General features: G+C 46.0%; 1 protein-coding gene across 6 annotated transcripts in view; it reads right to left on the bottom strand.

Annotated features, from left to right (window-relative positions):
• Positions 1-24759, bottom strand: part of LOC138102788 (CBP80/20-dependent translation initiation factor-like) — a 498226-nt gene that overhangs the window by 327511 nt on the left and 145956 nt on the right. For 5 of the 6 annotated variants that reach the window (XM_069000540.1, XM_069000539.1, XM_069000541.1 and 2 more), the window contains 2 exons: positions 7549-7622; positions 6532-6636 (listed from right to left, as the gene is read on the bottom strand). In XM_069000540.1, the coding sequence (XP_068856641.1) occupies positions 6532-6636; positions 7549-7622 (179 nt within the window). The remainder of the gene's footprint in view (positions 1-6531; positions 6637-7548; positions 7623-24759) is intronic. The other variant, XM_069000542.1, reaches the window with a different exon arrangement.

The raw sequence follows: 24759 nt of genomic DNA, 5'->3' as shown, positions 1-24759 counted from the left end.
GAAAAGCTGCAAGTCGGGGGAAGGGACTCACATCGCAAGCAGAGAGACTCCTCTTCCTAAATGGACTGAACAAAGTTATTTGGAAGTGGGCGGCTGTCTCGTGATAATGTGTTCATAGCATGAGCAAGAGAGACTCCTCTTCCTAAATGGACTGAACAAGGTTATTATGGAAGTGGTAAACAGACTGAACATCTCAAGGGTTGTCTTTTTACATTGTCAGTGGGAGAAGGGGGGAAGGTGGGGGGAGGAGAAGAGTTCTGAAGGTGTGGTATTTTTTTTTTCCCCTCCTTTTAGGTCTGTTAATAAACTTCTTTATATTCTTTCAAGTTTGGTGCCTGCTTTGCATTTCTCCTAATTCTTATCTCACAGAAGGTAAACAGTAATGAGTATTTTGGACCAAACCACTACACTAAATTGGTGTTTCTGCCCAGTTACAAACCAAACCTGCTAAAAACTGGAAGAGTAAAAGCAACGCAAGAGCTCATGCTGGAAATTAAAGGCAGATTAATTCAGATCGGAAATTAGGTACAGTTCCCTGGTTTTCCTTAGCCACTCTGCTTTGATTATTCATCATACCACCAAACTCAGAATCTTCCAATGAAATCAGATGTCTTTCTGGAGGAAAATGCTTCAGCCAAGCAAATGTGACAATGTCAATCAACTCGATACAGCTGCATGGCCAACCTTGGGCAAGTGATTGGACTAAGGAATAAAATGGTCCCTTTGGTACTTACAGTGCAGAAAACATACTGAATGGCATCTTTCCTTTTTTTTCTATTAATTTGTTCATTGCACACCTAGCATGTTAAAAAACTCCACTCAAGCAAGAGGGAAAATGCCTAGCTAGCAGGTGGAGATTCTTGGTTCAGCAAACTGAATCATGCTCAGCACAGATTTTTGCACAGAGAACTGATGAATGCACAATACAGACAACTTTAAAAGTTAAAAAATAAAAACAATTTTGTCTGTGCTTTCTGTATTTTAACAGAGGTTACTCATATGACTTGCATTTTGGGAGATGCATTGCTTGTGCTGACAGCAACTGTTTAACTTTTCTGCGTATACACTAATTCTTATTCAATTTTTACAGCAGTAATATTTAGGAGTAATTAAATGTCTCACCTCCACACTGCTTTCTCTACCTGTTTTCATCCTGGGCATTCACAGTACACCAGGAACCAGAGGCAAACCACAAAGCAGACCCTGCTGCATCCTCCCTATACGTAGCAGGTGTCACTGGCAGGATCACCTGGCAAGTGCCATCAACCATGGAGCATATTATATCTTATTTTACAGAGGGCACTTCATTATATTTGTCAAAACCATCTGTAAAAATGGGAGTAAACATGTCTAAGGCACATAATGACTTAAAAATTTAGTGTCACATCATTTCAAATATTCTGAAAATTTCTGCTTATATACCTACAGTAAATATTAACAGTGCAGGAAAAAAAAGTCTTATCTAGTTGTGTGAATCTGCCTGTCACTATATGGTATAGAAGTCTTCTGCAGATTCTGAGCCTGGGCTGGGGTGGGATTGCTGGCCTGGTGTTTCTAATGAAGATGTGCAGCCCAGACATATGGTATTGGCCAGTACTTTGGCAAAACCAATGTATCAACAGAATAACTTCTGAGAGAGGATTTCAATCCCCACATGCAAAGTGGCAATGATACATCACCTGCAATCTTCTCAACCCCATCTTTTAGACCTGTTCTGATTTTTTTCCTTCACATATGTCCTGAACAACAAGGAGAGGAAAACCCAAACAATAGAATAGAATAGAATAGAATCATTTAGGTTGGAAAAGACCTCTAAGTTCAAGTCCAACTGTTAACCCAGCACTGCCAATCACACCACTACACCATGTCCCCGAGTGCCGCATCTACATGTCTTTTAAATCCCTCCAGGGATGGTGACTCTACCACTTCCCTGGCCAGCCTGTTTCAGGGCTTGACAACCCTTTCCTGTTGCAGTGCGGATACTGCAACACGATGTACCAAACAAGGACAGCTGTGGAAAAAAAATATATATGGACAGATTCTTGGTAGATGTTTCAGAGATGTTTATTTCTCCAGCCACATGGCCGGAGCTCTGCTGAACAACTCTTGCAATCACTGGACCGAGGGTCTTTGCCCGTGCAGGGAAACACAAACCAACCAATGGTGAACGAGGCTGACCAGGGGCTAGGAAACCCCGTCTCTGTCCCCTCAGGGCCCCTCTCCCAGGGCTACATGGAAGGGGGAGGAGACCCCGACATTTCACCCATTTATTTTTAACAAAAAGGGATTTAAAACTTAACATTGAAAACAACTGGATAAACATAACAAGAACAGTTTCAAAACAAAACAAGCCACCCTCCTGAGTCCTTAAATGTCCAAACAGATTCTCTGGAACATCTTAAGGCTGACAGAAGGGAGACAGGACTCTCCAGGCATGGTTTGTGGGGAAACTGAGGCAAGAGAGGGTTTAATTTCTTCCCTCCCCATTTTCATCCCCCACTCAGCATTGGAAAGGGATATTTGGGGAAACAATTGGCAAAGGAATGGTTTTGTGAGGGAAACCATGGATGAAAAAACGGATTGGGAATACACTGGGGGTAATAGGACATAGGGTAAAAGGGAAAGGTGGGATTAGGAAAGGGAGACTGTAGGGGGGGGCTTATAATGGAGATACTGTCTAACATGACTACGATTTTTAGCATGTATACTGCCTTTCACAGGAACACCATCAGGCCCAGTGACCTGCGATGCTTGTAACCCTTTTCTACCTTGTATAGTTTTGAATTCTACCACCTCTCCATCTCCCAAACTTGGGATGCATTTTTCAGGGTTATTCCTTTTAATAGCAGTTCTATGAACGAATATGTCTTGCTGGTTGTCACATCTAGTTATAAAACCATAATTTGGTTTAACATTATACCACTTTACTAATCCTAAAACCTTGGCTACTATGATCTTTTCCTTTTTTTGAGTGGCTGCTGTTTTCTGTCTCACTGCGTTCTTGCTCTCTCTTTCGCTTGCTCCTGTGTTGGAATTGCTGGAGCTGCTGGGGCTGCCAGGGCTGCTGGAGCTGCTCGTGCCTGTGCGCTCTTCCCGGGCTCGCGTTCGGGGCTGCGCGGGCCAGGGTGGGCCGCGCTGCTCAGTTCTCCGTGTGTCGCCTCCTCTGGTCGCAGCTTCGCTGCCGCTGCCAGGCTCTGCAGCCACGTCTCGGCCAGGCCCCCAAGCGATGACCCCCCCGCGCCCTGCTTCAGCGCGCGTCTCGGCTGGGCGCGGCTCCGCGCCCCTCTCAGTCAGGCGTTCACGGGGCTCGCTCCACCACTCGCTGCACGGGGCCGGGCGGGCACTGCCGGGTCATGCTGCTCCTGCCCCGCCTTTCTCCGCCGCCGACGCTGCAGTTTGTGTTGCTCTGCCCGCACCCGGGAACTGCCTCGGTGCTACTCGCAGAGCGCTCGGTACACGTGGCCGCGGTCGCACGGTCCCTGAGCCAGGCTTCCCTTCGCCAGGACACAGCTGACATTGCTCAACAGTCTCGGTAATTAAATAATATTCACGAAAATATTCTTCCATCAGCATATATTTTGACTCAAAAATTAACTGTGTCCAAACGGTGTTCCAAAAGTCTTTGGTAAGAATTAAATCCCAAGAAACATAGAAAAAGTTCTTAAACAACCATGCCAGGAAGTGTTTCAGTTCTTTTTGAGCTTGAATCAAGCTAAAATTTACAAATCATTGTTCAAGAATCATTTTAAGATAAATGTCCATATGCAGCTCTGAGAGCCAAGAGTCTTCCCACGGTTCCTCCATAGTTTAGATATGGAACAGCAAAACAAAAACAAATAGAGGAATCCAAAGTTTCTAGGGTTTACTTACACAAATCAGTCGCTTAGGGATTGGGGATTGTTCTGCCAGCAATTATTCACCATTAGTTACAGTGGGGATTCTGTAACACGATGTATCAAACCAGGAGTCCCGTGGTAAAGAAATATATATGGACGGATTCTTGGTAGATATTTCAGAGATGTATATTTCCCCAGCCGCATGGCCAGGGCTCTGCTGAGGAACTCTTGCAATCACCAGACCGAGGGTTTTTGCAAGCGCAGGGAAACGCAAACCAACCAATGGCGAACGAGGCTGACCAGGGGCTAAGAAACCCCGTCTCTGTCCCCTCAGGGCCCCTCTCCCAGGGCTACATGGAAGGGGGAGGAGACCCCGACACTTTCCATGAAGAAATTTTCTCTAATATCCAATCTAAACTTCCCTTGGTGCAACTTGAGGTTATTTCCTCCTGTCCTATCACTTGTTACTTGGGAGAAGAGACTGACCCTCACCTTGCTACATCCCCCTTTCAGGTAGTGTTTGTTTCTCACTCTCCAAAGAATCTGCAGAGAAACAGTGATGGTCATCTAAGCAATATCGGTGATCCTCTTGGTGCCAGTATGCATTTATTTGTCTTAACCAACCAAAAATCAAAGAGAAATCCAGCAATGTAGCAACCGGGATGGGGTCTGTGGCTCAGACCCAGGAAGCCGTGACAGCTCCAGAGAGAGTGCCCTGCAAGGGACAGTCTTCCAGAGGTCTGTGGTGATCCCTCGGCCGCCGGGGTGCCTCTGCAGAAAAGGGGGCCTGTCTCAGCAGGCTATTAGCTCTTTAGTGATTCAGCAAGAGTGACTTCAGCTCTTGTTCTGCGAGGCAAACCCCAGGCTGGATCAGGAGGAAAGAGACAGGAGGCCCGTATAGCAGTTCCGCATGAGGCAGCTTTATTAGCCTGTACCCCTGCAAAGGGGAAGGCTAGGGACAAGTTCTCCAACCTCAAACGGGCAGAGGGCTAGATCTTATAGGGATACAGGGATGGGTGTGAGAGGGTAAAAGCCAATGGGTTACAAAGAATCTACATAGAGTCTCCCAGAGGATCATGGTCCTTGTTTTCTCTCACCCTAACTGAAAAGCGCTGCCTTTTCCAAGGGGATTCTGCTGGGAGGTTATGCAATATCCTTATCAGGAGGCCTCCCTCCAGGGCAGGGGCTGGGCATACCCCACACAGCAATACCATGGAAGCCCCTAGAGACTGTCACCACCAAAATGAACTGTTTCATATTTTCACTGTTTTATGGCTAGCAGGGGATGAACACTTGGATCTACATTTATCACACTGATGCTCTTTCCTTCCCTGAAATCTTGCTGGGGAGAACAGCAGAAGACCAGTCACCTGTAACCAGGATCAGCAGTAAGACAGGATCTTTACTCCAATATCCTGAGATGTTTAAATCTTAGGAGACTTGGATCTAGAAAACTTGGATCCAGCATAGTCTAAAGACTGAATTCTACCAAGCAAGGTAAAAATACAGTGAACAACTCTGCTTTAGCCCAGAACAGGATGATAGAAGAGTCAGATAGATACACTGTGGCATCCTCAAACCCTGTATGTGGTCCAGCACCTTTTCCCCATGTTCTCCACATGAGCCATGCCACCATGCTAGCATTCCTACAAAAAGGGAGAAGTTAGAGACCTTCCCAGAGAGCACGTCCCGTCCCGCTGTAAAAGGGGGAGTCGGGGAGGATTATTTTTTATAGATTTCTCAGACAACAATAAAGCGCCAAAGTAGCAAATATTATATCGGAGAACTGTTTATTGATAAAGAAAGATAAGTGTTCCTACTTAAGGTGGATAGAAAAGGGAGCGGGGGGGGGGGGGGGGGAAGAGAGATGGAGAGAGAAACAGAAGACAGGGACAGCTTTACCACTAGGATCCCGGGTGCCCTGTCGGTGTCAGCTTGGCAGATAGGGCATGTGCTGCAAGCTACGGTGACCAGCCAGGTGTGATTTCCTAGGGGTGGCAGACAGCCTGCCTTTGGCGTCGGCCAGCAAACGACGGCTGCGGGCTGTCTGCTGCGGGCTGTTGACGGGCAACACGGGAAACATGGCGGCGGTGACGGCTGCGGGCTGGGTGCAGGCAGGGTGCAGGCGGCAGCTGCTCCGTTGGGGAAACAGCAGAGCACTAGGTTGTCCCGGCAATGAGCTGCCTCAGGGAACCGGCGAAGCAGGGCAGATGGACAGGTGCGGACAGGGAAGCAGGATTGCAGGGAGAAAAAGGCGAGGGGGGGAGGGGGGCCAAGCTGACCATCCAGGTGAGCCCCTGCTCCCTCCAAGAAACCCAAAGAAAAATGACGCCTGTTGTGGCGCAGTTAACTGCTTTTATGTGATAAGGCTCCTCCCATAGCTTGATTTCCTGGGTATTTTTTTGTTTTCCGGGACATCCGGGAGTCTGCCCCGCTGGCAAAGGGGGGGGGGGGGGGGGTCGCTTGCAGCCCAATCGCGGAAGCTTCCTCTCCCCTGATTGGCTGCCAGGCAAAGTCCCCCCAGGGACAGGGCTCCCCTTCATTTTCTGCCTCCTTAACATGTGATGCATGTTAAGGCTCACAGCACGTGTATAGCCCCTATAGTAATTTTTCACCTCATGTATAACATATGTTGAGGCATAAATAAAAATCAAATTGGTCCCTCTCAGCATGGTATTGCACGCACAGCACTCACCCTTCTCTGTCTATGTGAGGCAACAGGTGTTTGGAGGTGGTTTGCAGCTTCTTGTGAAATTGGGTGAAATCTAGTTTTTCAGGCTGCAAGTCCCATGTCGCACCACTAATAAAAGAAAAACAGGAAAAAACAAAGAAAGAAAGTCCACTACTAACTAAACACTCCTGAGCTGAAGACCAGAGGGCACACTGGAGCCTACAGGCAAGGAAAGCTATTATTTCTCAAGGCACCACTCCCTGCTGCAGAACGCATGGATGCAGGCCTCCAACCTTCATACTTCTGCATCTCCTTTCTTTTAATTTTTTCTCGGGTTTTTTTGAGATGCTGAGCTCCTGTTGCTTGATCTAAACCCCTAGTTTTGATATATGATGCAGCATGATCCAGCACACACTTTGCAAGCTATACTTGTTCTCTGTATAAAGGGGGTATCACAACAGGTAGTGGTCTGGTCCATGCAATGGAAATGTTCTCTGGTCCTGCACAACCTTCTCCAATGTTCTGGAGTAAGTGCCAGGTGGGAACTCAACCCCCGCAGACTCTTGCAGTGCTCCAGGCACAGAGAGAGAGATGCATAAAACTTGACAGAAAGGATATCTCACTGCTTTCCCCATGTTGAAGCAGGAGTTGAAGAGCTCTTTCCAGTAGCTGCAAAGCCAACACATGATCACACTTCCAATTAATGGAAGAAGAGTAAAAACCTGGAGCAGTAGCTCAGAGCTTTCTCAAGTCTTGCCTGTGCAGCTCTTGGATGATTACAAGTAATTGAATCAGTACCAGGTTTAGATGTTTGGACTGAAAACCCATCCAGAAGCTTCTCCAAAGCACATAGGATACTTTAAGTAGATTGATCATGCTTGGTGCCGCAGGTTAAACTGGGATGGAGAGGAGGAGGAGCAGTGATGTGAGTACTGGCAGGGTACTCACTGGCGCTTGGGTACTGGCAGGATGGATATGCAGGCAAAGGCTAAGAGAGGCCACAGTTCATCTCTCTCTTAAAGCATTTTAAAACTGACTTACCTGAAGGAGTCAAAGGTGTTGGCAGCCCAGATGTCCGTGCCCAGCATGTCAAGGGAGCTCTCCTTGTTGCCATTCTAGGAGGGAGGGAAAGGCAGTTACTCGCCAGAAGGCACAAGGTGCTATCCGAACCACAACACAGCCTTGCACAGCCTCTCCCACTGCCAGCTGCTGAAGTGTTCCAGCTCTGCATGTGGGCTCCTCCACTCCTATGTGAATCCATGCTCACTGCAATGCAGAGTCCCCTTGCCCACTGCAAAAATGCACCATGAAGGCAAGGAGTGAGAGTTTCAGCCTTCAGGACACAAAGCTGTGGACAACAAGGAGCAGACAATTTATAGGCTCAGCTCTGACTCCAGCCCTGTCCTCCTGCCCCACTATCCACAAGCTTCAAGACCCACGAAAGTCCAGTGAGCACATTGACATTCCAGTTATGAAGACGCTCAGCTTCAGAGTCACAGACCAGTTGAGCTGGGAAGGAACCTCTGAAGCTCATTTTGTCCAGCCCTCCTGCTCAAGCAGGGCCACCTAATATAGAATAGTTTGGGTTGGAAGGGACCTTTAAAGGTCACCTAGTCAAATCAGGTGCCCAAGACCACATCCAAATGGCTTTTGAATATCTGTAAGGATGGAGATACTCTTTACCAGCAGCTATCAGAGCCTGCTGTCACCAATAAGGATGGGGAAAGTCATCCTGTTTCTTCAAGGAGTCATGGTGTCATGAATTCTCCTTGCTCTAAAAACAGGGAGGGAATGTTGGAATCCTGCACTGTGCCACCTCTGCCATGCACACCAGCAAATGGGTTCACACAGTTATTCTGGTACACTTTCCACCAACACCAAGGTGAAGACCTTACACATCCTTCAAGGCCTCTTTACAGTCATCAGCCCTCACATATCCTCCTTGCAGAAAGAGGGCTGCCATCTCTACCCTTTACAGGGAAAGAAGTAAAGCTGTGGGAGACAGAGGAGTAGAAACTCCTGCAATTAAAGGAGGCTTTGATTTACAACCCTGGAAGAGACTAGGTCTGGCTTAATGGGCAAAGATTTGTGGACTTTAAGCAACAGGATTACAAACTTGTGTTCCTATCATTATAAGTAAAATTGTACACTGGGTGTTTTGGTGAAGGGTTTTAAAATATAATAGTGTGATTTTATATAGTTTAAGTTAAGAATTTAGATGGTATAAGAGAGACATCTGTGTGTACGTGACATGAGAAGTTATTGGTCAAAACATAAGCTGCATTGCAGTGAGAAGTGCCACAGGTGATAGGTCATTAATCTAAAACAAAGTGTCGTTTTAAGTATCTATTGGATTAGAAAGTTATAAATTACGATGTAACCCTAAATCTTGTGACTAGTCGCCATTACTCGGAGGTGTTGTAAAAGCTCACGCCTCGACTGATGCGTTTGTTATTTTAAACAATAAATTCGTGTAGTTGCATAGTCCCATCCCTGAAAAGTTATTTTCCTCCGACACGTGAAGCGCGAGAAACGGACAAGAGGTGTCCCGACAAAAGCAGATCAGATTTTAAAATTCAAGACCATTCAAGAAATCAAATTACTCAGACTTACATGGGATGGACACGTAAATGCATCACAAATAGGGAATCCCATATTACCAATTTTCCCCCCACATTTCTTACCCATTTTCAGATTATTCATAATCTTGAACATAGTCAGATTATTGAAGTATTTCAGCACAAATAGTCCCACTCTGGTGAAACATGCTGGAGAAGGTGGCTTCCATATACTCCCCATTGTATAATTTCTATATTTTTAAAATATTATTAATAATAACCAAGACACTAAAAACTCATAAAAATGTGACCATTTCTTAATGAAGTCCCAGACCTCAATCTGCCCATAAAGCGATGAATCTTCTCCCAATGAGCAGGATGCACATCGTCAGTGCACATTACAGATGGTCACACTTCATAGCCGTTCCCAGTACAATCAATTTAGACAACACATACTCCAAACAAAGCCATATTGCTCCCCTTTTTTTGGTGTCTTCAAAGGGATTTATGGACTATGATTTTAACCTCCAGGGATCTGCAGGTTAACATGTCTTCACAAAGAAACAAAACACCAGAAATATATGAAATTCTCATGATCAGTTATGGAAACTGATCTTTTTATTTTAGGCAAATGTAAGCATGATTTTCTCCCACCAAGGAGATAAATTAGTTTTCTAAATCCGTAGAATCATCCTCATGCAGTATAATGAAAATACACATGGGCAGGTCTTCTAAGCTATCATCTTGCAGACAAATCCATTTCTCTTTCCCTTTCATAGAATCACAGAATCATTAAGGTAGGAAAAGACCTCTAAGATCATTGAGTCCAGCCATTAACCCAGCACTGCTAAGTCCACCACGAAGCCATTGTAGCAGGTTTGGTTTGTAACCAGGCAGAAACACCAATTTAGTGTAGTGGTTTGGTCCAAAATACTCATTACTGTTTACCTTCTGTGAGATAAGAATTAGGAGAAATGCAAAGCAGGCACCAAACTTGAAAGAATATAAAGAAGTTTATTAACAGACCTAAAAGAAGAAAAAAAATCATACCACACCTTCAGAACACTTCTCCTCCCCCCCACCTTCCTCTCTTCTCCCACTGACAATGTAAAAAGACAACCCTTGAGATGTTCAGTCTGTTTACCACTTCCATAATAACCTTGTTCAGCCCATTTAGGAAGAGGAGCCTCTCTTATCCATGCTATGAAAACATTATCACAACGAGACAGCCGCCTGAGTTGGTTCTCTGCTCGCATGTGAGTCCCTTCCCACGACTTGCAGCTTTTCCCACAACTGCTTTCCAGGGTCCACTCTTGAAGTTTTTTGGGGTACAATTTTAAGGTTGAGCCGTTCAGAAACAAAAGTTCTCTTCACCCATCTCTGGGAGCATTTCATCTCTAAGAACAGAGGCCCTTCTTCTTCCCTGGGAGCAAAGGGTCTTCCTCATCTACATCTCTAGGACTATCCCTGGGACCATCTCTAGGAACTGAGGTCTTCTCCTTTCCCATTTGGAGCAAAAGTCCTCATCGCTTCCATCTCTCCCTGTTCAAACTTCTCACGAAATTACAGCTGCGTCAGCATCTGCCTATCTCAGCACAGGTGCTTTTGCTTACAAGTTGAACTGAACACTCCATCCCCCGTATCTTCATGAAATTACAACAGGATACTCTGATATATCATAGCTTCACAACAGAATTTCAGCTTTAAGCATCTCCTCTTTCTCTTCCCTCAGGTTTTCAGCTCTTCACAGCAATAAAAGGGTTAATCTCACCTAGGCCTTGCAGCTGGAATGTGGCTTATCGAAGTGGAGAGGGGGGAGAGCCGAGCCGCTCTGGCTGCCCATAGCAGCGCTGTGGGTGAGATTCCACGAGTGGAACAGGGCCCATCGACTCCAGGATGGCCATGGCCAGGCCCGGCCTGGCCTGAGCAGGGCCTGGGCCAGGCCCACTGGCCCCCAAACGGGGCCTGCAGCCACCTGTCCCAGCACTGGAAATGAGAGAGAGACTCTGCCTAGGGGTTTACTATTCTTAAGTGTGTATCACAGAGGCGGTCACAATTTTAAGTGGCTCAAAGAATTGTCCATATTCAAACTGGTGAGCTGATAGGTTCTGTCAGGTCCTAGAGGAAGCTGCAAGCACGCCTTTGCAAGGACATCACTTCCGGGACTATGCTAGATAACCCATGACACATGGAAACAGAATATCCAAATAGTAGAGGGTTCAACCCAGGCGGTAGAACTTGCATCAGTAGTTAGAGCATTTCAGCTTTTCCAAAGCCCTTTAATTTGATTACGGATTCTGCTTATGTTGCTAATAGAGTTAAGAGAATAGAAGGATCAGTTTTAGAGGATGTTAGCAATGATGCTCTATGTTGTTATCGTACGTCTTTATACACTTGTGCAAAATACAACTAATCAATATTTTGTCTCTCATATTAGAGCTCATTCTTCGCTCCCAGGATTCCTGGCAGAAGGCAACTCCAGGGCTGATAAATTGATAGTAGCCGTAGTGAACACCTTGCCAAATTTATTTTAACAGGCGAAACTGAGTCATGCCTTTTTTCATCAGAATGCTGTCTTGGGGTGACCTTATGATGTGTATCCCATATCGCTGCCTATGCCCAGAAATTAATTCCTGTGCCTTTCTATGCCTCTAAACTGAGCCTGAGAGGGGGAAGGAAAAAAACTGAGCAAAACTTTTTCAAAGCAGTTTGCAGCTTGTTCAAGGTCACACACAGATAGCAATTTGTTTCCCAGCTGCGGCAGGGGAGCGAGGAAGCCCCCGGCTTCCTGTGCCCAGGACAGGTTTTTTTTGGCCAGTGGTTCACCTGCTTTGTTCTCCAGAGAGAGACTGATAGTTGAATTTTTCCTTCCCTGGAATTTCGGATTTTCTCCCTTTTCTACTGGACTGCTTGATTGCTTTAACATCAGAGCACATCAGGAGGACTTTCCACTAGGCACAGAGGGCCTGGCCCTGGGCCAAGCCCCAGATCCGAGGAGACCAAAGGGAGGACTCTAACACTTTCCCAGGTTTTTCCTCCACAGCGGAAGATTTTATTATTTAGCATTATTTTCCTTTCCCGTGTGTTTGTTAAATAAATAGTTTTATCTCCTTCACTTCCTTCGAGGAAATTTTTTTTTTTTTCCCGAACCTGGTGGGGGAGGGGTGGTTGTGCCTTCTCTCAGAAGATATATTTCTAAATTTGGCCAAACTGGAACAAATGCACAGGCTCTTATGTGAATTTTTCACCTTTCCAAAGATCAGGCTAGAGCAATTGTAAATACCTGCCCAGATTGTCAGCTGGTACAGCCCCCTGTTTCCACAGGAGCAGTAAACCCTCGAGGACTACAGAGTTTGCAATTGTGGCAAACAGATATCACCAAATATCCACCTTTTGGAAAATATAAAAATATCCATCTATCAGTGGATACATTTTCCAATGCAGTTTTTGCTTCTATACACACAGGAGAGACAGCAAATCATGTGTGTCAGCAGTTTTTGCAAGCTTTCGCTTCCTTAGGGGTGCCTCAAGAAATAAAAACAGATAATGGTCCTGCTTATACAGCCCAGAAGGTAGCCACATTTTGATGAATTGGGGTGTTCGCCATACTTTTGGCATTCCTTATTCGCCCACAAGTCAGGCAATTGTGGAAAGAACACATCATTCCTTAAAATGTATTTTAGATCAGCAAAAAGGAGATCTAGCACAAGCAACACCACAGATGCAATTAGGTAAAGCCTTGTATGTTTACAACTTTTTGAATAGTTCTTCTGCAGAGCCTGATCCTCCAATATTTAGGCATTTCTCTAATAGCACACATGCAAGATTAAAAGAAAATCCTTTAGTTCTGATTAGAAATCCAGAAATAAGACAAATAGAAGGTCCATTCCCATCAATAACCTGGGGCAAAGGGTTTGCTTGTGTTTCTACAGGTACGGGACCTAGGTGGCTTCCTGCAAAGAATGTGAAACCATACCACATGCAGAAAGACATTGACGACTCCACGAGTAGGGAAGAGAGTACGCAGATGTGAACTTCGCAGAGACTACAACCCATACCTGCAATCTCTTGTTTTATTGCTAAAGCTGTAGATTTTAGGTTTTAGGTCAATGTAAGAGTGCATAAACGAAAATATTGTAAAGTGCTTTTGGCAAATAATCCTCATCTTTCTATTTAAAGAAGGTACAAAATATCTTTGTGCCTAATCATTAACTGAAGTGTAAACAAAATTGGAAAAATACAAAAAAAGTTCTTAAAAATTCATTTAAAGATTGAAATTTGAGAGGGAGTCTTTTGCCAAGAGAACTTTCAAGAAACATGAAGTTTAGTCAAATGTTAAGTTTGTCTTTTGCTTTGTTTGTTTTGTTTGCTTTTAGTAGTGTAGCTTTGCCAGTTGATCAACCTAAGACCAATGTTTGGGTGACTTTAGCTAATGCTTCAGAGTTGGATACTCTATGTTTGTCTACCACAACTCCAAAAAATCCATTTTCAACTTGTCTAGTCAATGTTCCAATAGAGAATTGGCCAATCCCAGAGAAAGTTGATAGAGCTCTATGAGGTACCTTTGCAGGATCAGAAGTTTGGGAACACTCTACCCCAGTAAATACATGGGAATGGTGGACTCCCTATCTTCCTAAAGCCTCTGATGAACCCCAAGAATTAGAAATCCTTGGTTCTGTAAAAGTAAAATTCTGTGTTGAATTCCATTCTACAAACACTAATCAGTCAATGATGAGAGATGTTTCTCCACATCACCCTGTGTATAAGAACCACTCCTTTTGGTGTAATAGTAATTATATAGTCTCATCTGCACCTGGCTCTATTCCTCTGCAATTACCAAGAGAAATGTTTTTTGTATGTGGAGACAGAGCATGGCCAGCTATCCCTTCAAACATTAAGGAGGTCTGTGTACTGTTGGGGTTCCTCTCCCCTGCTATGTGGTCCTGGGAGAGGGGCCCTGGGGGGGTGGACATGGGGTTTCCCTAGCCCCTGGTCAACCTCATTCCCCATTGGTTGTTTTGTGTTCCCCTGCGCGGGCAAGGTCTCTCGGGTCCCGTGATTGCCACAGTTTCCTTGGCATCCTCAGCCATGTGGCTAGGGAAATAAACATCTCAGAAAATATCTACCAAGAATCGGTCCATATATTCTTTTCCACCGGCCTCATTGTCTGATACACGTTGCAACAATCCCCATTGCAACAGTGTACGTTGGGAGAGCTTACATTATTTACTCCTAATAGGAAGACAATTGCCAACATGAGACACAGACAAAAAAAATCTGCTCTGCATCAATATGGACCAGAATGAAAAGATGATTTTACCCCATGGGGCTATGGAAAAAGGCTTGCAACATCTCTGCTTATGCCACCAGTTGCCTCAGTAGTTGCGTTAAAGCAGTTGGATCGGTTGGGATGTTGGCTGAATAAACAATCTAATGCCATGTCCCTTGCATTAAGTGGCCTTTTAGCAGATGTCAAAAATGTGAGGCATGCCACTTTGCAAAATAGAGCAGCCATTGATTTTCTTTTGCTGTCCCATGGACATGGATGCAAAGACTTTGAAGGGATGTGCTGTATGAATCTGTCTGATCACTCAGAATCTATTCATAAGAGCATACAACAACTTAAAGAGGGTGTGTCAAAAATAAGAATCGATGATGTAACTTGGCTGGATGATTTGTTTAGTGGATGGGATTTAGCATCATGGGTAAAGAAATGTCTTACAACAGGCCTATACATCTTGGCAGTTATAGTAATAGTTCTCATAATGGTACCTTGTCTGTTTCAATGTGTACAGCGAATGATTGATAAATCCATCAAGGGAGTTTTTTTGGTGCAGAAAGGAGGGGGAGATGTGGGAGACAGAGGAGTAGAAACTCCTGCAATTAAAGGAGGCTTTGATTTACAACCCTGGAAGACACTAGGTCTGGCTTAATTGACAGAGATTTATAGATCTTAAGCTAAAGGATTACAAGCCTGTGTTCCTATAATTACAAGTAAAATTGTACACTGGGTGTTTTGTTGGAGGGTTTTAAAATATAATAGTTTGATTTTATATAGTTTAAGTTAAGAATGTAGATGGTATAAGAGAGACATCTGTGTGTACGTGACGAGAAGTTATTGGTCAAGACATAGCTGCATTGCAGTGAGAAGTGCCACAGGTGATAGGTCATAAATCCAAAACAAAGTGTCGTTTTAAGTGCCTATTGGATTAGAAAGTTATAAATTACGATGTAACCCTAAATCTTGTGACTAGTCGCCATTATTCGGAGGTATTGTAAAATCTCACACCTTGACTGATGCGTTTTGTTATTTTAAACAATAAATCCATGTAATCGAGTAGTCCCATCCCTGAAAGTTATTTCCTCTGAAGAGTGGAACACATGCGAAATTCTACAGATGGGGACTGGGGGAAGAAAGTGCTTCCCACTATAAGTGAAGATCAAGTTGTGAGAGACTGAAATGTTAATGGTTAATGACTCAAAACAATCAGCCATTTCTGGAGGCAGCAGGGTGCTTTTCTGAGGCCAGGTTTTCACTCCCTTTGGGGGAGGAGGTGTGTTTGGGTGTGTGGTGGCACAGCCTCTGGTCTGCATAAAACAGAGGAGAACACCCACCACTGAAGCTACAAACCAGATGAGGCAGCCCCTGCAGAGATAGGATGGTGCTTTTTATCATGACAACTGTCCTCCCTTACACAAACTGGCTAAGTTGTAAAACTTCCCCCACCCCCACAGCCCCTGGGGAAGGTCACATTCACAGGGGACATTTGGATGTTCAAACAAAGGCTTGAGGGTATTCATCCCTTCTGATGGGGCATAACTGGCTCAACTGCACAGAGGTGAGAGGCAGCCGTCATGTCTTAGAAGGTGTCATAAACCATCAAAGACCACCCAAATCGTGTCCAGATTAATTTCTGAGGCCTTTCACCAGAGGACTGAAAGCTCCCAGCCCCCCAGGGAACGTACCTGGGAGTTCCCACCTAGCCTGAGCATATATTAACCCATTGTATTTTGTGTTTCATGGGCTTTTTTGCCCACCCCAACAGATCAAGATGGTGACCATCACTTTGACAAGACTAAGACCATCACTTCGACCAACGGACATATTAATTGCAACAATCAAGTCTCGTTGGGAGATTCATTGGTGGTGATATATTTCTTAAGTGATATTTTTATGCTTTCATATTGCTATATTACTATAGATAATAACCAAAATGGCTACATACCTGCTTTCCACTGCAGCCAAATTGTTCTAAAATAAACCCTACATACATATATTTACAAACACCAATCATTCAGTGGCATTTCACTCTAATCCACCCAAAGGGATCTATTAACAAGAACCTGGGTGTTGCTGCCTGTTCTGAGCTTCCCTTCCCCCTCCCCAAGACACTTGCCTCTGCCATGTGCTCTGGACTCCTTTGTTCCATGTGCAAACAAAACCAAATGTAACTCAAACTCTTTAGCAGTGTCTGATTGTCCGGTCACCCTGGGTCTTCCCCCAGTCCTCCCCTTTCCCCTTCTCTGAATAAAAGAGAAGATCAAGGGAGGCCCTGCCCTCTCTGGCTCTGCTACTCTTTCTGCGAACATCTCTTGTCGTTTGTTTCTTTTTGAAAGCTTCTAACTGTGGGAAATTAGGCTAGTCAAGAGCTATATTTCTCCCTCTTTGCTTCTGCTAGAGGTATTTGCTTTGCAGCAGATACAGTTACCGATTTTAGAGCTACTAAAAGGCTAGATTGCCCGTGCTATCTCTCTGGGCTGCTCAAGGCTTTCTAAGGCATTAAACTACGATTGCTAGCTGGTAAAAAGAGGAAAGGATACCTCCCTCACCTGGGTTACTCTTGCCCTCTGGAGTGGATCATAACAAAAGTTTGTGAACACCCAAGGAACCTGATTGTACATAAGTCCACAGGACCTGATGAGATGCATTCCAAAGTCCCAAGGGAATTAGCTGATGTAGCTGCCAAGCCTCTCTCCATGATACTTGAAAAGTCATGGCAGTCAGGTGACATCCCTGGTGACTGGAAATAGGGAAACACCATAGCCATGTTTAAAAAGGGTAGAAAGGAGGACCCTGGGAACTACTGACCTGTCAGTCTCACTGGTATGCCTGGGAAGATAATGGAACAGATCCTCCTAGAAGCTATGCTAAGGTACGTGGAGGACACGGAGGTGATTTGAGACAGCCAGCACAGTTTCACCAAGGGCAAGTCCTGCCTGATCAACCTAGTGGCCTTCTATGATGAAGTGACCACGTCAGTGAATAAAGGAAGGGCTACAGGTGTCATTTATCTGGACTCCTGTAAAGCCTTTGACACGGTCCCCCACAACATCCTTCCCTTTAAATTGGAGAGATATGGATTTGATGGGTAGACTGTTCGATGGATAAGGAATTGGTTGGATGATTGAATCCAGAGGGTAGTGGTCAATGGCTCAGAGTCCTGATGGACATCAGTGTGTATTGGGTTTGCATGGCCAGGTTTTGGTAGTGGGGGGGGTTACAGGGTGGCTTCTGATGGAAGCTTCTAGAAGCGAGAAGCGTCCGCCGTGTCCAGCAGAGCCAATGCCAGCTAGATCCAAGTCTGGGCCAATTAGAAATGGTGGTAATGCCTCTGTGATAACATATTTCAGAAGAAGAAGAAAAAAAAGAAGTTATTATGCAGATGTAATTGCAGACAGAGGAAAGTGGTGTGAGGATATATGAGAGGAACAACTCTGCAGACACCAAGGCCAGTGGAGAAGGAGGGTGTCATGGGTTAGCAAAGCATAGTCTCGGAAGAGATGTCCTTGCTAAGGGGTGCTTACAGGTTCCTCTGGGACCTGATAGAACCTATCAGATGGCCAGTTTGAATATGGACAATTCTTTAAGCCACTTAAAATTGTGACCACCTCTGTGATACACACTTAAGAATAGACAAACCCCAGGCAGAGCTCTCTCTCATTTCCGGTGCTGGGACAGGTGGCTGCAGGCCCCCTGCAGGGGCCAGCGGGCCTGGCCCAGGCCCTGCTCGGGCCAGGCAGGGCTGGGCCACGGCCATCCTGGAGTCGATGGGCCCTGTTCCACTCGCGGAACCCCTCCCACAGCCCTGCTGTGGGCAGACGGAGCGGCCTGGCTCCCCCTCTCCAGTGCTGCCAAGATTCAGCTAAAGCTGCCCTGCTGTCTGGCAAAAGATCATGTGACCAACAGCGATAACCTTCATTCCAGCTGCAAGGCCTAGGTGAGATTAACCCTTTTAGTGCTGTGAAGAGCTGAAAACCTGAGGGAAGAGAAAGAAGAGATGATTAAAGCTGAAATTCTGTTGCAAATCTATGATGTATCAGAGTACCCGTTGTAATTTCATGAAGGCATGGGGGGTGGAGCATTCAACTTGTACTTGTGAGCAAAAGCACCTGCGCTGAGATAGGCAGATGCTGAAGCAGCTGTAATTTCATGAGAAGTTTGGACAGGCAGAGATGAGGACTCTTACTCCACATGGAAAGGGGAAGACCTCAGTTCCTAGAGATACTCCCAGAGATAGTCCTAGAGATGAAGATGAGGAAGACCCTTTGCTCCCAGGGAAGAAGAAGGGCCTCTGTTCTTAGAGATGAAATGCTCCCAGAGATGGGTGAAGAGAGCTTTTGTTTCTGAACAGCTCAACCTTAAATTTATACCCCAGTAATTTAAGAGTGGACCCTCAAAAGCAGTTGTGGGAAAAGCTGCAAGTCGGGGGAAGGGACTCGCATGCGAGCAGAGAACCAGCTCAGGCCACTGGCTCGTTATGATAATTCCTCCATGGCATGAGCAAGAGAGACTCCTCTTCCTAAATGAACTGAACAAGGCTATTACAGAAGTGGTAAACAGACTGAACATCTCAAGGGTTGTCTTTTTACATTGTCAATGGGAGAAGGGAGAAAGGTGGGGGGAGGAGAAGTGTTCTGAAGGTGTGGTACGATTTTTTTTTTCCCTTTTCTTTTTCCTTATTTTAGGTTTATTAATAAACTTCTTTATATTCTTTCAAGTTTTGTGCCTGCTTTGCATTTCTCCTAATCTTATCTCACAGAAGGTAAACAGTAATGAGTATTTTGGACCAAACCACTACAAAGGGGGAGAAGGTGCTCCAGGTACCAGAGCTGGAATTCCTCTGCAGCCCCTGGTAAAGACCATGGTGAAGTGGGCTGTCCCTCTGCAGCCCACGAAAGACTACAGGGATGCAGACACCCACCTGCAGCTTGTGGAGGAGACCCATGCTGGAGCAGGTGGATGTCTGAGACGAGGCTGTGACCCTGTGGGAGGCCTGTGCTGGAACAGCCTGTACTTGAAGGATTGCAGCCATGGAAGAGTGATCCACGTTGCAGCAGTTTGTGGAGAACTGTTGCCCATGGGATTGACTCATATTGGAGAAGTTCGTGGACAACTGTCTCCCATGGGAGTGATCTCACAATGGAGCAGGGGAAGGACTCCTCTCCCTGAGCAATGGCAGAAACGTGATTAACTGATTGTAACCCCCATTCCCTGTCTCCCTGCACCACTGGGGGGGAGGAGATAGAGCTGAGAAGGAGGGAGGGATGGGGGGAAGTTATTTTTAAGGTCTTATTTTACTTCTCATTGTCCTACTTTGATTTTACTAGTAATAAATTCAATTAATATCTCCAATTCCAGCCTGTTTTGCCTGTAACAGTATTTGGTGAGTGATGTCTCTGTCCTTAACTCATCAACCCTTCGTTATATATTCTCTCCTCTGTGAAGTACTAAAGCCTGAACAACAGGCCCTGAGCCAAAGTTGACCTCTAGATGAACCTTCCAACCAAATGTTATATGCATCCACTCATTAACAAAGTATTATTAGTAATATGATATATGTATCCATTCATTGGTGAAACATGTATTTATCTTTCCTTATTTAGAAACTGGACAAGGCCACATCTGGCCTTGTTTGGGGGTGCAGGATCAAAGACAACTCCCTTGGTTCCTCCTTAAGCCCTGGCCAGGCTTTAGGAGAAACCCAACAGGAGAATAAAACCAGATGTTCCCGCATTAGAAGTAATGGTAGGTTGCTTATGGTAAAAGCTGGGCTACTCTCATAGTGAAGTCGGAAGCCTCATTGCCTGCAAAGGTGGATGCATCGCAGGATTTCCCAGTTACTGGGAGTAGTTCTCCAGTCCTTCACTGTGACAGCTTCCCCCAGCTGATGATTGCGGATCTGGATGAAGGAGTAATGTATTAGGGTAACTGGTGATGTCTCTTTCTTAATCACTATAAGCAATCTTCTGCAGTAATGATTAGGTGCATTGCTTAGCTTATCCTTCTGTAATTCTTTGCAGTTTTGCATTATAGTAAATTACACTATTCCTTAATTTGATGTCTGTGTTTTTGGTGTTGACCGTACCCACCAGCAAAACACCCTGTCCAGCTGTAGAGGGGAGTGATAGAGTGGCTTTGGTGGGTTCTTGGAATCCAGCTAGGGTCAACTCACTACACAGTGACAAGTGGTGTCCCTCAGGGGTCCATATTGGGACCAGTGTTATTTAATATTTTCATTAATGACATAGATGAAGGGATCAAGTGTACTCTCTGCAAGTTTGCAGATGACACCAAGCTGAGTGGTGCGGTTGACATACCAGAAAGACAGGATGCCATTCAGAGGGACCTGGACAAGCTCGAGAAGTGGGCCCATAGGAATCTCATGTGGTTTAACAAGACCAAGTGCAAGATCCTCAAGTGGGGTTGGGGCAACCCTCAATATCAATACAGGCTGGGGGATTAACAGATCAAGAGCAGCCCTGCTGAGAAAGACTTGGGGGTGCTGTTGGATGAGAGGCTGGACATGAGCTGGCAATGTGCTTTTACAGCCCAGAGAGCCAATTGTATCCTGGGCTACATCAAAAGAAGAGCGGACATCAGGTCAAGGGAGGTGATTCTGCCCCTCTACTCTGCTCTGGTGAGACCCCACCTGGAGTACTACATCCAGCTCTGGGGTTCAGAGCACAAAAAGGATATTGACCTGTAGGAGTGTATTCAGAGGAGGTGTTGTGGTTTGACATTGGCCAAATGCCAGGCATCCACAAAAGCCACTCACTCACCCTCCCCTGCCACAGCTGGAAAGAGGAGAGAAAAAAAACTAACAAAGGGTTCATTAATTGAGATAAGGACTGGAAGAAAACACTACAAGGGCAAAATAGGCTCAGCTTAGAGGTACAAAGTGAATTTATTACTAACAGAGTCAGAGGAGGATAACGAGAAGTAAAATAAGCCCTTAAAAAGCCTTTTCTTCCCCCAACCCCTCCCTCCTTCCCACCAACAGTGCAGGGAGACAGGGTGTGGGGGTTTGGTCAGTTCATCACCTGAGGTTTTTTTCTGCTGCTCAGGGAGAGGAGTCCTTCCCCTCCTGCACCGTGGGATCCCTTCCCACGGGAGACAATTGTCCATGAACTTCTCCAGCGTGGCTCCAATCTCACAAGCAGCAGTCGTCCCAAAACTGCTGCGACATGGGTCACTCTTCCATGGGGTGCAGTTCTCCAAGGACAGGCTGCTCCAGCCTGGAAGCAGGGGCCCTCTCTCTCCACCAGGTCTTCCAGTGGAACAAAGCCTCCTCCAGGCATCCACCCACTCCAGCACGGGTACCTCCCCCATGGGCTGTGGGTGGATCTCTGCATTCCCCATGGATCCCCATGGACTGCAGGACAACCTGCTTCACCATGGTCATCACCATGGCCTGCAGAGGAACCTCGGCTCCGGTGCCTGGAGCACCTCCTCCCCCTCCTTCTCCACTAACCTTGGTGTCTCCATGTTGTTTCGCTCACATGTTCTCACCTCCTCCTCTTCTCTGGCTAGAATAAAAAACTGTGTGTGCCCCCCTTTGTTTTGATTTTCTTCTTAAATATGGTATCACGGAGGCATTACCAGCCTCTCTTATTGGCCCTGCTTTGGCCAGTGGCATGTCCATCTTCAGAGCCATCTGGATTGGCTCTGCTAGACACGGTGGAAGCTTCTAGCAGCTTCTCACAGAAGCCACTTCTGTGGCCCCCCTGCTACCAAAAACCAGGCTGTGCAAAACCAACACAGGAGGCCACCAAAATTATTAGAGGGATGGAACATGTCTCTCATGAGGAAAGGATCAAAGAGCTGGGGTTGTTCAGTCTTGTTGGGGTTTTAAGAGATCTAGTTTCTTTTTCTGTTAAAGGAATTTTTTCCCATTCTGTTACTAAGATACAAATCGCTGGGTGCTTAAGAGGAGACAAAAGACCTGGCTAGTCTTTTGTTTCACCTGGGTGTGGGGTCAGTTCGCTCTCGGGGTCCAGAGAGAGAAGCTGCAGAGAAAGGAGCTGCTGGTTCCTTTTTTCCGGCCGTTTTTCTTTCTGCTGGAAACAATGCTGGGATCCCCAAAGCTGCTTTCCCTGCCCTGCTGGAGGCCGGGCTGTGGCCGCCCTGCCCCGCTGCTGCTTTGAGCCTTAGCTATGCTATAGCCGTGCTCACCCTGCCTGCCCGACCTCCGGGGGGTTCCCCGTTTGGATACACCTCGTCTGTCCTCTGGGATTTGTGCTTTTCCCTGCCGCTCCAGCCTGCCGCTCCAGCCTGCTGTTACCGAGAGTCCGGCCGGACACCGGGGCCAGCTGCCCAGCAGTTTGTGAAGCCTTTGTTACATCCTTTCCCAGGACCCCATGCCACTGGTGCCGCGTGCTCCCCGAGCTTGCTCCGGAGTTCCCCCTGCAGCTGCGGGGAAACCATCGCACCTGCCCTGCCGGCTGCAAGTAGAACTGCACCCAAGGGGAAAGGGCCTGACAGCCGAGAAGGCTGGGACTGGGTTTGTGATTGTTTGCTGTTACTGTCATAGTTATTGTTGTTTTGTTTGACTGGTTATATACATAATAGTAAAGAACTGTTATTCCTATTTTCCTACATCTTTGCCTAAATGCCCTTGATTTCAAAATTATAATAACTCGGAGGGAAAGGGGTTACATCTGCCATTCCAAGGGAGGCTTCTGCCTTCCTTAGCAGACACCTGTCTTTCAAACCAATACAAGTCTGGAAAAGAGAAGGCTCTGGGGTGACCTTATTGCAGCCTTTTAGTACCTGAAGGGAGCCTATGAGAGAGATGGACAGGGACTTTAGACAAGGTCATGCAATGAAAGGAAGAAGGAAAATGCCTTCAAACTGGCAGAGGGCAGGGTAATTAGATATTAAGAAGAAATTCTTCATTGTGAGGGGGGTGAGGCACTGGCACAGGTTGCCCAGAGAAGCTGTGTATGCCCCATCCCTGGAAGTGTTCAAGGCCATGTTGGATGGGGTTTTGAGCAGGCTGGTCTAGTATGAGGTGCCCCTGCCCATGGCAGGGGGATTGGAATGAGATGATCTTTAAGTTCCCTTCCAACCCTAATCATTCTATGATTCTATGACTCTATGAGACAAAACAGCAACAAAGATATTAAATAGCAAACATTCAAGTGAGTTCCTAATGCAACAGGTTGCATCCTAAAATAATTGCCCAAATTCAGCTTGGTAGAGAACTTCTGAAGAGCCCCTTCCTAAGCTCTTGTCATGGTTATAGAGAAAAGGGAGTGGAGTTTTTAGTGCTGTCTATTCAATACCAACCACATCATGGCTGAGGGCATGATTTTTGGCAGGAAGAAGCCAGGGCCAGAAATGGAAAGTGCCGTTTTTTGCCTCTCTGTGGGGAGAAGGTATCAGGGTCAGCCTAGCAGATCTAGTCGCACTCCATCACTGGTGGTCTCTTTCCCATTCCTCTGTGCTGCAGCTTTTGTGGCTTGGTGCTGAAGGACAGTGACAGTGATCTTGAGATGCTGCTCTGAGAAAAAGAAAAGGGAGATAGAGGAGGCAGTACAGGTCAGAGCCCAGCCATGCTCTGTAGAGCCCAAGCCCCAGCAGAGCCTAGCAGAGCAGTACTGGTGCTGGAGGCAACTGCATGGAAGCGAACCAGAAAAGCAGAGCAGTCCAAGGCAGAGGCGTGGCACAACACGAATGGTCTAGCTGATGCCATGAAGATTTTTTTGCCTTTTCTTTTATACCCCTGTTATACCTTTTTTGCAACTTCTGTATTCTTAGTGCTTTTTGCCTACATTCTTGGACTTGTTTGTCAAGCTAAGAGACTAAACATTTTAGAAGCTTCATAGGTAAGGGATCACTGTGCCCCAGATCCCAAGGTCCTCTCCAGAACACATTCTGTAAACTAAGATAGAACCATCCAGGGGAAGGCTCCTTGGAGAGGGGGGCTCATTCAAGCCTCTCAGTGGGGAATTTTTGATAGATATGCTAATTAGTAAGACCTATAATGTTATACCAGACCTTTTGGGGGTGTGCATTGCGGTGTGCATTTTGGTGCATTTAACCTGGATGTGTGCACCTAAGGATCCTTAAAATAAATACCAAGGCCAAATCCCTTTTCCCCTTCTAACCGTGTTTGACTCTTGATTTTAAGACCAGGAAAAGGCATCAGTTGCTGGCGACCACGAAGGGACCCTAAAGACCTTGAAACTCGCAGTCTTGGGTTGGAAAAAATCTTGCTTTTCCCCTCTCTTTGCCGGCAAATTACAGAGGGGCCGCAGTGATGATCCAAGACTGTGACCAGGACTTTAGGACCCAGCACAGCAAGGCAGAAGCACGGAAAGAAAGGTGAGTTAAAAAGGGGACTGATATTGTGCTAACACTAGGGAAGGAGATCTCCGAAGGAGGTGGAAAGGTTGGGGGCAGAGAAGCCCA

Source organism: Aphelocoma coerulescens, assembly GCF_041296385.1.
Source record: "Aphelocoma coerulescens isolate FSJ_1873_10779 chromosome W unlocalized genomic scaffold, UR_Acoe_1.0 ChrW_unloc_scaf_1, whole genome shotgun sequence".
NCBI lineage: Eukaryota > Metazoa > Chordata > Aves > Passeriformes > Corvidae > Aphelocoma > Aphelocoma coerulescens.
The sequence above is the reverse complement of the archived record's forward strand: the minus strand, read 5'-3'. Positions and strand labels throughout refer to the sequence as shown.